The sequence below is a fragment of the Geotrypetes seraphini genome, chromosome 11 (genome assembly GCF_902459505.1).
Source record: "Geotrypetes seraphini chromosome 11, aGeoSer1.1, whole genome shotgun sequence".
NCBI lineage: Eukaryota > Metazoa > Chordata > Amphibia > Gymnophiona > Dermophiidae > Geotrypetes > Geotrypetes seraphini.
The window spans coordinates 39,532,657-39,546,097 of NC_047094.1; the positions used below are offsets into that span (position 1 = coordinate 39,532,657).

Sequence of the window (13,441 nt, forward strand, 5' to 3'; positions counted from 1 at the left end):
ATCTATTTGCATACAATGAAAGCAGTGCCTGCAAATATATCTCATACAAATTAAATCCTGAAAACACATCTGGATTGTGGCCCTCGAGGACCGAAGTTGGACACTCCTGCTCTAAACCATACCTCTTTTTTAGCCTTTGATCTTAAATAAGAGCCTTCAGAATTCACTCCAGTGTATAAATCTTGTAAATACTGATATTGCTTGTCCAATTTGCTTGAAAATTTTGCCCAATGAAAACACATTGACTTGAGAATTCATTACCTGCAACTCCAACAGTCCTTTGTGCAGAACCTTCCCTGCTTGCACAGCATTGTTTACAAGGCCTTCATTCTTGATAACGTTAATGACTTCTCTAAGCATAAGGTTCTTGGAAGGTTCTCCAAGCCAGGTATTAAAAATCCGATAAGGCTTGTAAAATAAAAAAGAAGGAAATGTAATGTTTTATAATCAATCTCCAAATAGTGCTAAGAGGAAACATTCTCATGCTCAGAAGGATGGTGGCCCTGAACAGTCTTAAACATTTAAGGGCCAACTTTCAAATCTGAAATACATTTCGGTAATGAATCAAGCATGGAGATGATGCGGTATATAAATTTAAGGTTTAGATTAGATTAGATTTTCAAATGTTTCTGCTCACTGAAAACCTTCAATGAGGAAGGTATAGCAACTTTAAGCTCCTACTTTTTTTAAAATCTGTAGCTTATTGCTTAGAAATTGTAGGAGTTTATAATGACTTTGATAATTCTACAACTTATATAATGTATAAATATTATTCAGCTAATTAACATCTGAAATTTATGTACTAAACTTAAACATACAACATGCATGCATTTCCACACTCTCAGTGTAGATCAGGGGTGTCAAAGTCCCCTCCTCGAGGGCCGCAATCCAGTTGGGTTTTCAGGATTTCCCCAACAAATATGTATGAGATCTATTAGCATACAATGAAAGCAGTGTATGCAAATAGATCTCATGCATATTCATTGGGGAAATCCTGAAAATCTGACTGGATTGTGGCCCTCGAGGAGGGACTTTGACACCCCTGGTGTAGATACATAGATTTACTTATTCCTACAGATCTAGACTGGCCAATCTACATTCTGGCCGTTTTCATGGTTGTAACAGAGACCTGGGTCTTGTTTTTTCCCCCCCTATATACTTGGTTGGAATGGAACTCTATTTATGATGAGTATTGTACCTGAAGGGAAGCTTTCACTGAAATACTTACAGCATCTGGCCTAAACTCGTTCTTGTGAAAAAATCCTCCAGTCATCATCTTCTTACTGAATGTTACTATATCTGCTGGATCCTCCATGTCCCAGTATTCATGGGCCCAAAACTTCCCGGTGGAACCACCTCCTGTCTGCACTTCATCCACCAAAAATGCACATCCATGCTGTCCAGATAGATCAAAAATTTGGAAGTCAGAAATCTAATGCTTCATGGCAAAATAAAATGTTTACTGTCTTGCCCAACAGAAATGTTATTTATACACACAGATTAATGCAAGCTACATACATATGATTTACTTGACTACCTACCTTCAAAAGGTAAAATGAATTTGCTTACCTGTAATGACGGTTCTCTGTAGACACAAGGTGATGTCATCTGACGGAGCCTTATGTGTCTTGCTCCTACAGCTCAGTACAGGTCAAAAATTAGACCTTTTTGAGCATGTGTGTGTGTGTGGGGGGGGGGCACTGGAGGACTTGTTCTGCATCAGTGCCTGCCCCCTTGTCTATATCCAAGCTGAGCAGCATTTCCAATATCTAGGATACACACAATACTCAAGATGTTGATACACCAGGGACCTAGCCAGAGGCATAATAGTAAATCGCATAAGAACATAAGTATTGCCATACTGGGACAGAGCAACGGTCAATCAAGCCCAATATCCTGTTTCCAACAGTGGCCAATCCAGGTCACAAGTAGAAAATGACACGGTGACAAAATTCATCACTGTTCCCGTCTCTGCAGATAACCGTGGGAAATAATCCTATGTCATTTTTTAGTGTCTATTTCAACCTCAGTCCTTCTACACCAGCATTCTTCAAAGCAAAGCTTGCGGGGCAGTGGTTGTGGCCATTCATGCTCTGATTCTTCTCTCTCTCCTTAAAGAATGATATGAAGATGGTTTCCCACGGTTATCCGCGGGGACGAGGATTAATTTTGTCACCGTGTCATTCTCTAGTCACAAGTACCTAGCAGAATCTTAAGCAGTGAATTTTCTCAAGTCCATCTTAATGGTTTATGGACTTTTCTTTTAAGAAATTATCTAAACTTTTTTTTTTTTTTTAAACCCCGTTAAGCTAACTGCTTTTACCATATTCTTTGGCAAAGAATTCCAGATTTTAAATACATGTTGAGAAGAAGAAATATTTTCTTCAATTTCTTTTACGTTTGATACCTAGCAGCCTCATTGTGGACCTCCTGGACCTTGTATTTTTGCAAACTGTAAACAAGTGATTCACATCTACCTGTTCCATTCCACTCAGTATTTTATTTACCTCTTTATTATATCTCCCCTCAGCTGTCTCTTCTCCAAGCTGAAGAGCCCTAGCTGCTTTAGTCTTTCCTCAAAGGCAAGTCCCTTCCCCTTTAGCATTTTCATCAACCTTCTCTGTGCCTTTGCTAATTCCACTATAACTGTTTGAGATGGGGTAACAGAAGAGAAGCTGATGATGATAAAAGATAAGTGCTTCCGTGTCTGACAGAAAAAAATTGTGCTGGCATTTAAAAGTAACTCTTGCATGGAAAAGTTATCCATTGCTTAAACACTGATTTTATTCTAGATGTTATTATAAAGAGGAGAGTTTATAACTATTTTCCTATCACACTGATAATTTTGTGCAGGGCTAACAAACTAAGTGCAGGCAGTGTGGCCACACAGGGTTCAAGCGAAGCAGAGGCTCCAAAATTGTGTCCTGCCCATTGCCTTCTATGCTTGGCTGCGATGCAGTAGGCAGGATAGGAACTCTAGGGGGGTCTCATTCTTGTTATTCATCCCTTGTTAAATAATCTTTGATATTCTATTTGCATTTTTAACACCTGTTGCACAATTTTGGCATATTATACGAGTCATTCTAAGATCTTTTTTTGGACCTGCAGTTGTGTGTGATTATTTCCCTTTGTTATCATCACTTTGTACTTGCACAGATTAAAAACTTTACCTGTCAGTTAGATGTCCACACTCCTAGGGCTCCTTTTACGAAGGTGCGCTAGCCAAAAATCTACCGCCTACTCAAAGGAGGTGGTAGTGGCTAGTGCGTGGCATTTTAGCACGCGCTATTCTGCGTGTTAAGGCCCTAGTGCACCTTTGTAAAAGGAGCCCCTAGTCTCAAGATCCTTCTGCAAATTCTTGCAATACACTGCCATTTTAAAAACTTTGTAACATTTGCAAATGTGATCACCTCACCCATCATTCCTATTGCTAAATGGTACAGGTCCCAGTACAGACTTGGGACACTTCACTAGTTACTCTTTTCCACTGACTGTCTTTTAGGCAGTTTGACATCCCATTACCCTAATTTTCTAAAGAATCTCAAGAGGGGCTTTGATGTAAGATTGAAAACGAATAAAGAATTGGAAAAAAAAAAAAAGAGGGGCTTTATCAAATGGCTTCTGAAAACCTAAATATACTAAATGAATGAGCTCCTCATTACCACTTATTTACACAATCAAAAAAAAAATTATAAAAAACTGGTAAGGCACAACTTCACTTTTCTGAACCTGTGCTGATTCATACTCAAGGTCATTTCTCTCTCTCTTTCTCTGTCATTAATTCAGTTTAGTACATATAGCTTCAACCATTTTTGCCCAGCTCCAATGCTGGGTCCACTGGTCTATAATTTCCTTGCTCATTCCTGGAGCCCTTTATAAAAACTGGTATTAAAATGACCACCTTCCAATCCTCTGGTATTTATGGGTGTTGTGAATGGTATGTTATGGATTTCTACTAACAGGTTAGCAATTTCACATTTCAGCTCCTTATGGATTCTGGGATTGGCAGTAGCTGTTTGTATAATAATTTACTCCAGTGTTTTATATTATCACGCTAGCCAATATTACAGCATGATAATATTAATAAAAATCATTGAGCAAAATAGCAAACAACCATGAAGCTAAAAAGTGTAATGAAGTTAAAACTCTGCAAAAACTGTATATAAGTCTATAATGTTAGAACTACTCAGTGGAATTACAGCCTTCTCTTCATGACTGCCCGTAGCTTCATTATAGTACAAGTTTCTGCATTTCAGCACTCCCATTCCTTCTTTGTATTTTTCTCAATGGAAAATGTTGGCCTGCACTAGTAGCAGAATCAATAGCATCTAAGTTCTGGTAACTCTCCATAACATGCAAAGGATCTTTACGTGAACGTTTATCCTCATGAATTACCTTTCTAGCAATGTTTCTCAGTTTCTTGAAAAAATCATTGGATGCATGATTATCACCTCCTTCGGACTGGATTGGCTCAACAATTATTCCAGCTACAATCCTCTTCTTTTTCCTGTACTTCACAATTAAATCTTCAACCTGGAGAGGAAAAACTACTCTTCAGCTCATTAGCAAGTAAAATACAAATTTGATAAGATATATTTTCCTTCTCAACACAGCTTTGATTGGCTTTACTACACAAAGTAAAAATTAGTTCAGAGCTCTATGTAATTTTTAAGTTGAAAAAGTGGCTACATAAATAAGTGATGTCCTCAAAAAAAATATTCAAATTACTCAAGTAGTAAATTAGGGTTTTATGTTTTTATATTGAATAATAATAGGTAGTTCATTATAAGGGGCATTTTCAATATGATATCTAAATCTGAACAGAGACAGCCTGCCGAAAGCATCTCAGAAAGCATCAAGCTCACCAGAAAAGCACGATTATGGCTTTGAGCCAGACATTTTCATGCTCAACACATCCATCTGTAAGCACCATTAAAAACAAACAAACCATAGAGGGACATCTTTCTGGCAGCATTCCTCATAAACTGGACACAGACATCCCAGCTGTGCAGAGGGGCAGCCTAGTGATCAGTGCAGTGGACTTCACATAAAGGGACCTGGGAACAAATCCCAGCTGAACACCTTCATATTGTATGGTGAGCACTCCAGAACCAGAGAAAACCTACTGCACCTAAAGGTCCATTACTATAATAGCACTCAGGCTTACAGGTCACATATATATTATGTTTCCTGGCATCCTGCTTGTCTGTAGACTGTAAGCTCCTTCGAGTAGGGACTGTGTCTCCTTCATGACTCTGTACAGCACTGCGTATGTTTGACAAGGCTATAGAAATAATTAACAATAGTAGTAGGTACAGGAAGTATTTATGTTCCAAGAGGGTTTGCATATTTGTACTAAAATTAAGGAGTTAACGTGGGAATTGAACCCGAGTACTGTTGTTCATAGTCCACTGCACTGACTTCTAGGCTACTCCATCCACTTACTTGCTGTGTTTTTTTAGGAATGTCCATAATATTAGTATCTGTCATAGAGCCTTTAGTGTTCAGTCACTTTCAGAGCTTTGGGAGTGGGGTAGGAAGGGGTCAGTGGCCACCGGGGAATTAAGGGGAGGTCATGCCTTCATCCCTCCAATGGTTAGCTTGTCAGTTAGTGCATCATTTTCTGACTTAGCTGCGACAGAAACTGGTCTAGATAAAAACATATGTTTTGCTCTGGAGGGACCTCTTTCCTGTTCCATGATCACCCAAAAAAAAAGTCCAGATTTTAAGCTTGCCCATAACAAAGCTCAAGAAAGTGTGTTTTGGAGGTATATCGTTTATTGAATTTGAAATACCACTTCTTTTGTCAGGCAAGCTGAAGTGGTTAGACAAATAGAGTAAAACATCCCAATTCTTAGTTTTGAAAATCACAACTTAGACATTTTTGCAAGAAAAACATCCATCTGTTTTTCTGTACCAATTTTGAGACATTTTCTTCTTCTGAAAATAAGCGCCTGTGTGCAAAGTAATTGGATATTTTTTTCATGGCTATCACTTTTTATAATTTTCTTTAATGCTTGTGATGTTTTGAGCCAAATTGTTTCTTCCTACATAAATAAAAATATTACAACTTCATTTAAAATAGCCTTTTGTTTTAATTATGCATTAAACCTTCCTGGGAGAATTTTTGTAAAATCTGATATTTGATCTGGGCTTATCATTGGATGCATGTTTATCACTATGAGTTCCGAGGCAGACGTATATACCACTGCTAAACTCCACTTCCTTGATCAACCAAGAGTAAAGATGCGTTTCACTGGCTACCACGGTTATTAGTCAGACCCTGGAATGCACAGAAGCATTGTTCAACAAGAACTGTGCTGAATAAAAGCCCCAAGAGTTAAATTAAGTTAATTTAAATATTGTTCATAAAGTAACATTACTAAAATGTTGGCTGTTTGACTTATTATTTAGAATGCAGATTCTCCACTAGAGATATTTTCTCCAAATCTGTGTGTGGTAAAACTCTTGTAAAGAAATACTACCCACTGGACAAAAGCAGATTGGTTTCTTGTGTTGAACCAGAAAAGGTGTGACCTGAAAGTCAGCAGAATCATCCTTTGGAGGGTGCAAGGGGATGGAAAGCCATATGCAGAGGCTCCTGTGCCATCTAACCCTGACAATGATCTCCTTAACCCAAAAGGCTAGTATCAATTGTGATGACTAACAAACTGGGGGAAGCTTCAGGTCCATGGACTGCACCACCAGATGAGGGAATGCCTGACTGATGCCTGTAAGGCTTCATGTGCACTCTTGCCCAGGGAATCAAGTTCAGGATTTGAAAATAATCACAGGCCCTGCCATTGGAAGTCCTGGCCTCTTTCTGAATCACCCCGAATCAAACCAGATAGGGAAGAGGTAAGGAACTACAGGCCATTATGTCTGACTTCTATGGTGAGTAAATTAATGGAAACGCTTTTAAAATAGACTAGTGAAGTTTCTGGAATCCAATGGATTATAGGACCCAAGACAACATGGATTTAGTAGAAGCAGGACTTGACAGATAAATCTGATCAATTTCTTTGACTGAGTGATCAGAGAATTGCATAGAGTGTGGCGTATTTAGATTTTAGCAAAGCCTTTGACAATACAGCATCATCAGTTCCAGTAGAGCACAGGAAATAAACCAGAGTCTTCCACAGCACTGCTGCTTAACAATTCATTAAAAAATCAAATTTTAAAAGAAATATGTTGCAATATAGATTCAGTTCAGATTCTCTTGCTCATACTAGTGGGCACCTTTGTACTCATGTTCAGCACGCTAGCCAAAATTTTCTTAACGGAAACTCTATAAGGAGATTCCATTTTAAAATAATTTTGCTATCCAATGGGTACTCTACAGCAGTAGTGCTGCAAAGATCCATTTCCAAGGTGCTTGAAATTGACACAGGGATTTTCATTCAAATACCTCTTCCAAGCATCGTGCCTCTTCCTGCTCATTCTCCTTAACAAAGTCCTCCAAGGGGTATTTTAGCCATGGAAAAGGTGCAATAGGCCAGTCGAAGGTAGGAATGTCTAATTTGTGAACTGGTTTAGAGTGAGTTGCAGCTAAACAGCCTGAAACATGAGATTAAAAATGGCATAAGTTTGGCACCATTATAAAATAAATAATAGGTCTGTGGTGCAGAACATAAAGGATGTTTTTTCTTTCCTTACCTAGAGTTCTCCCATGGAATCCCCCCATAAAGGACAGAATGCTGTAATCAGGACATCCTGGAGGCTAAAGACAATACAATGAATTAGTCAGTCAGGCAGCAGCAACCAGTAGGTGGCAGTATGGTTAAAAAAAAAAATGGACACACAGAAACAGAAAAAATGAAGGCAGATAAAGACCATATGACCTATTTAGTCTGCCTATCCATGTCATCTCCCCTCCCATAGAGATCCAATGCATTTGTTACAAGCTTGAATTCAAATACAGTCTTATCTGTACCACCTCCACCAGGAGGCAGTTCCATGCATTCGTCATTCTTTCTGTGAAAAAGTATTTTCTGAGGTTACATGTGTCTGTCTCCTTTCATCTTCATCCTATGCCCCCTCATTCCTGAGTTTCCTTTCAATCGAGACTCACCTCATGTGCATTTATGCCACGTAGGCATTTAACTGTTTCTATCATACCTCCCCTCTCCTGCTTTTCATTCAAAGTATGCATATTGAGATCTTGAACTCTGTCCCCATACACTTTATGATGAAGACCACTGACCATTTTAGTAGCCACCCCCTGGACCAACTTTGTCTTGTTTATATATTTTGAAGCTGCAGTCTCCAGACTTGTATAAAATATTCTAAATGAGGTCTCACCAGAGTCTTTTACAGCTTACCAGAATTACTAAAGATAAAACTTCCCTTGTAGGGAAGCAAGAAGAAATCAGTTTATTCACCAGATCCTACTGAGTATTTCCTAGTTACTGTATTTTTCGTTCTATAAGACGCACTTTTTCCATCCCCAAAAAGGGGATGGAAATAAGGGTGCGTCTTATGGAGCAAATACTCCCCCCCCCCCCGTAGGCAGCCCAGGCACCTCCCTCGGTACCTTTTTTTTATGTCTCCTTTCTGCGCTCCTGCCTGTCTCCCTCGCTGGACGGCTCTTCTTCGGTTCGGGCAGAGCGGTGCATGGTCTGGTGCCACTCCCCGATTGGCTGCAGTCAGTTCTCACAAGAACCGGCGAGGGAGACAGGCAGGAGTGTGGATAGGGGACATAAAAATAGGTACCGGGGGGGAGGGAGGGTTGTGCCTGTGCTGCCTAAGGGGGGAGGGGGTGTGCCTTTGCTGCCTATAGGGGGCGCCTCTACTGCCTACCGGGGGGGGGGGAAGGGGTGTGCCTGTGCTGGGGGGGGGGTTGTGCCTGTGTTTCCTACGGGGGGGTGCCTGTGCTGCCTACTGGGGGGAAGGGGGGGGTTAGCCTACACTGCCTATGGATTTTTCGCTCTAAGACCATGTCCCGCCTAGACCACTAGAGGAGGTATAGGGCAGAGCAGTGGGAATTTTTTTCCCCAGGGTTTTCCTCCTCTACAGGTGGGTGCGTCTTATAGAGTGAAAAATACGGTATCTGGACTGGCTATTGTCAGACACTGGATTCTAGGCTTGGGGATCCATGGGCATGTTTTACCTTCTTATTTCCCTCATGCGCTGCCCAACTTTGTCTCCCATGGCAGTTTTATAAAAGATCACCTAGCCAGGAGTGCAAGTAGACACCTATATTTGGGCTAAACTGCATCCACACACGTTTACAACTGTGTGGCGTCATCATGTCAGCATCCATGCACTTACGGATGCCCTTGAGCCACCGCCCCCAATTTAGTGTGCCACTGGCTCGCAAAGTTTGCAAGACACTGGTTTATTGGGTAATGCTCTTTGTAATTCTGGGCAAATCACTTACAAATATCTCTATAATACGTAAACTGCTTTTATCCTAACCAAAAAAGGCGGTATATCATATCCCACCCACCTTTCCCTTCCCTTGTTAAATGCAGACACCATGCTAAACCATTTGCTACTCAGGAATACTAAAATGGATCTTTAATATATATAGATTGCTCCCACAAGGTGGCTATACTAGGCCTGTTGGTCAGATCCTGGAAAAGTGACAGCGTTACCTGGTTAATCATGCAGGTTTCTAGCTCTTCTTTAGAGACACAGCTATTTCCCCTTTCCTTGTTCTGCAAAATTAACAAGACATAACATCCATCAGACCTCTCGCTTCAGCATACAAAGCAGAACACACTCATTGGCCTTACTATCGAGATCTTAATCCTCCCAGTGTTAAAAGGCTGAAAGAAGAATTACACAATATAAAACCTAGAAAAGACATTATGTTTATTTGACCTAACATATTAAAAAGATGAAAAATATATATAGGAATACATTTTCCAATAAAATGGCTAAAAAACCTTAAGCTATAATTCACAGGAATTACAATTTTGAATTGCACCTGGTTCAGCATAAAATGTTTTTGCAGTAATGGGCAGAACTTTTATATACTAAGACTTAATTTTGTTGCATGCTTTTAATTTAAGAACATAAGAACATAAGTATTGCCCCTGTCGGGTCAGAACAGAGGTCCATCGTGCCCGGCAGCCCACTCACACGGCGGCCCCTCAGGTCCATGACCCGATAGTGCTCATACCCTAAAACTCTCATATGCTTTTCGCTTAATGTCCTGTAGAGTAACCCTCCAATCCCTTTTTGAACCCCAGTATTATACTCTGTCCTATTACCTCATTTGGAAGCACGTTCCAGGTGTCCACCACCCTCTGAGTGAAGAAGAACTTCCTTGCATTCGTTTTGAATCTGTCCCCTCTCAGTTTTTCTGAATGACCTCTTGTTTTTGTTGTCCCCGCTAGTCTGAAGAATCTGCCCCTCTCCACCTTCTCTATGCCTTTCATGATTTTATAAAAGTCTGTATCATGTCTCCTCTCAGTCTCCGCTTTTCCAAGGTAAAGAGCCCTAGTTTGTCTAACCTTTCGGCATATGAAAAGTTCTCCATTCCTTTTATCATCCTAGTTGCTCTCCTCTGGACCCTCTCAAGTATCGCCATGTCTTTCTTAAGGTACGGTGACCAGTATTGGACGCAGTATTCCAGATGTGGGCGCACCATTGCTCGATACAATGGCAGGATAACTTCCTTCGTTCTGGTAACATAGAAACATAGAAGATAACGGCAGAAAAGGGCTACAGCCCATCAAGTCTGCCCACTCTGCTTACCCACCCCCTGTCTATGCCCTAATGACCCAATTTCCTTATCTTGACCCTCGTAGGGATCCCACATGGGTATCCCATTTATTCTTAAAGTCTGGCACGCTGTCTGCCTCGATCACCTGCACTGGAAGCTTGTTCCAATGATCAACCACTCTCTCTGTGAAGAAATACTTTCTGGTGTCGCCATGAAATTTTCCACCCCCGAGTTTGAGCGGGTGCCCTCTTGTGGCCGAGGGTCCCTTGAGAAAGAAAATATCATCTTCCACTTCGACACGTCTCGTGAGGTACTTAAATGTTTTGATCATGTCTCCCCTCTCCCTACGTTCCTTGAGAGTGTAGAGCTGCAATTTGTTCAGTCTCTCTTCGTACGAGAGACCCTTGAGCCCCGAGATCATCCTGGTGGCCATCCGCTGAACCGATTAAATTCTGCGCACATCTTTACTGTAATGTGGCCTCCAGAATTGCACACAGAACTCCAGATGAGATCTCACCATGGCTGACAAAACTTCTATTGATACAACCCAATATCTGCCTTGCCTTAGATGAAGCCTTCTCCACTTGATTGGCAGTTTTCATGTCTGCACTGATGATTACTCCTAAATCTCTTTCTGCTGAAGTCCTAGTTAAAGTTTCTCCGTTCAATAAGTACGTCCTGCATGGATTTCCGCTTCCGAGGTGCATGACCTTACATTTTTTAGCATTGAAGCCTAGCTGCCAGGTTGAGGACCAACTTTCCAATGTAAGCAGGTCCTGCGCCATATAATTCTGTAAACTGCATTCACTTACTATATTACATAGTTTGGCGCCATCGGCGAATAGTGTTATTTTACCTTGAAGCCCTTGAGTCAGATCCCCCTATGAATATGTTGAAAAGGAGTAGACCCAGGACCGAGCCCTGCGGCACTCCACTGGTCACCTCCGATGTTTTAGAGAGGGTACCATTAACCACCACCCTCTGAAGTCTGCCACTCAGCCAATCATTGACCCATGCAGTTAGTGTCTCTCCTAACCACATCGATTCCATCTTGCTTAGTGATACCTTTTTTGATAATGCCCAACATTCTGTTCGCTTTCTTTGAGGCCGCTGCACATTGTGCTGCTGGCTTCATTGTTGTATCCACCAATACCCTCAGGTCTTTTTCTAGGTTGCCTTTCCCCAGCAGCCTCCTTCCCATCGTATAGCTGTACATGGGGTTCCCTTTCCCTATGTGCAAGACCTTACATTTCTTCACATTGAAGCTCATCTGCCATCTTTTTGCCCACTCACACAGTTTGTTCAGGTCGCTCTGCAGTTCTTTGCATTCCTCAACAGTTCTGACCCTGCTGGAGAGTTTTGTATCGTCCGCGAACTTGATAACTTCGCACTACATCCCTGTTTCCAGATCGTTAATGAATATATTGAACAGCAGCGGTCCCAGCACTGATCCCTGCGGGACACCACTCTTGACCCCTTTCCAGTCAGAGTAGTGTCCTTTTACTCCTACCCTCTGCTTCCTATCCGCCAGCCAATTTTGGATCTATCTGTGGACGTCCCCTTCCACCCCTTGGCTCCACAGTTTCTTCAGCAGGCGCTCATGGGGTACCTTGTCAAAGGCTTTTTGGAAATCCAGATATACTATGTCTATGGGGTTACCTTGGTCCAAATGTTTGCTTATCCCCTCAAAGAAATGCAGTAGATTCGTTTGGCACGATCGTCCTTTACAGAAACCGTGCTGGCTTGTTCTCATCAGTTTATTTTTTTCTATATGCTCATTGATACCTTCCCTGATCAGTGATTCGGCCATCTTCCCCGATTTACAGTGTTCCCCCGGTCATTCACGGTTCGCGGTCTTCTCCGACTGGGACTTCCTGTGCTAAAGTCGGGCTTCACCAATCAGGAGCTGCGTTTCAAAGCAGCTCCTAATTGGTGAAGCCTGACTTTAGTGCAGGAAGAGGTGGTCGGAGCATACCACGAGAGATTTCCTTCACTCGCCGACGCTCCAGCTGCCCTATCCTGCCTCCCCAGGCAAAAAAAACACCTAAATCAGGCCTCCATGCCCTCCTCCTGCACCCAGCCGCAGCAGGTTGTCGTTCTGGATCTGCTGCAGCCGCTCATACGGCTCCAGCCGGTGGGTGCTTTCCCCGTGCAGCTGCTTGTAGAGTGCGGGCAGGCAGGCGGCCTGCAGGGGATCGCTCTCAGGCACTGGCAGGTAAGCGATGACCAGCAAGTACTCCAGATCCGAAGGGCAGCCCTGAGTAACAGAATCCAGCCCATCCTAGATCAAGCTGAAGGGCTCTGAGTCCGTGTCCGGAAGCCTCAGGGTGCGGGGCAGTGGCACCAGGCAGGGAGCATCCTCCAGCTCGTCATCCTGTATTCGCGGTTTTTCGATATTCACGGGGATTCCTGGAATGGAACCCCTGCGAATATCAGGGGAGTACTGTATATACTGTCTATACAAAAAAGACAATAAAACCTCTTTCTTGTGCCATTACCTTAGCTGTGGGATTCTTCTAAGGCCTTGCTAGATAGTTTCCTGCCCTAACTCAAATCTCTTCAGCTATAGTACGCAGCTATAGAACTAGTCTGGAAAAATACCTTTAAATATCTTTGATCTATCTTTATAGTACTCTGCTTTAAGCTAGTTGCCAAAATTCTTCAGAGTAGCAAGAGGAGTGAACATAACATTTCCCTCATTATGCCATTGGATTTATAATTTTATAAAGCAATTTTTTTTTCTACTGTGTAAAATCATCCTAACTATTT

At 41.9% G+C, this 13,441-nt stretch overlaps 1 protein-coding gene across 6 annotated transcripts in view; it reads right to left on the reverse strand.

The window, feature by feature from the left end:
- Positions 1–13,441, reverse strand: part of ABAT (4-aminobutyrate aminotransferase) — a 119,555-nt gene that overhangs the window by 17,491 nt on the left and 88,623 nt on the right. For all 6 annotated transcript variants that reach the window (XM_033914947.1, XM_033914946.1, XM_033914948.1 and 3 more), the window contains 6 exons: positions 9,597–9,659; positions 7,657–7,720; positions 7,409–7,557; positions 4,396–4,533; positions 1,229–1,396; positions 262–408 (listed from right to left, as the gene is read on the reverse strand). In XM_033914947.1, the coding sequence (XP_033770838.1) occupies positions 262–408; positions 1,229–1,396; positions 4,396–4,533; positions 7,409–7,557; positions 7,657–7,720; positions 9,597–9,659 (729 nt within the window). The remainder of the gene's footprint in view (positions 1–261; positions 409–1,228; positions 1,397–4,395; positions 4,534–7,408; positions 7,558–7,656; positions 7,721–9,596; positions 9,660–13,441) is intronic.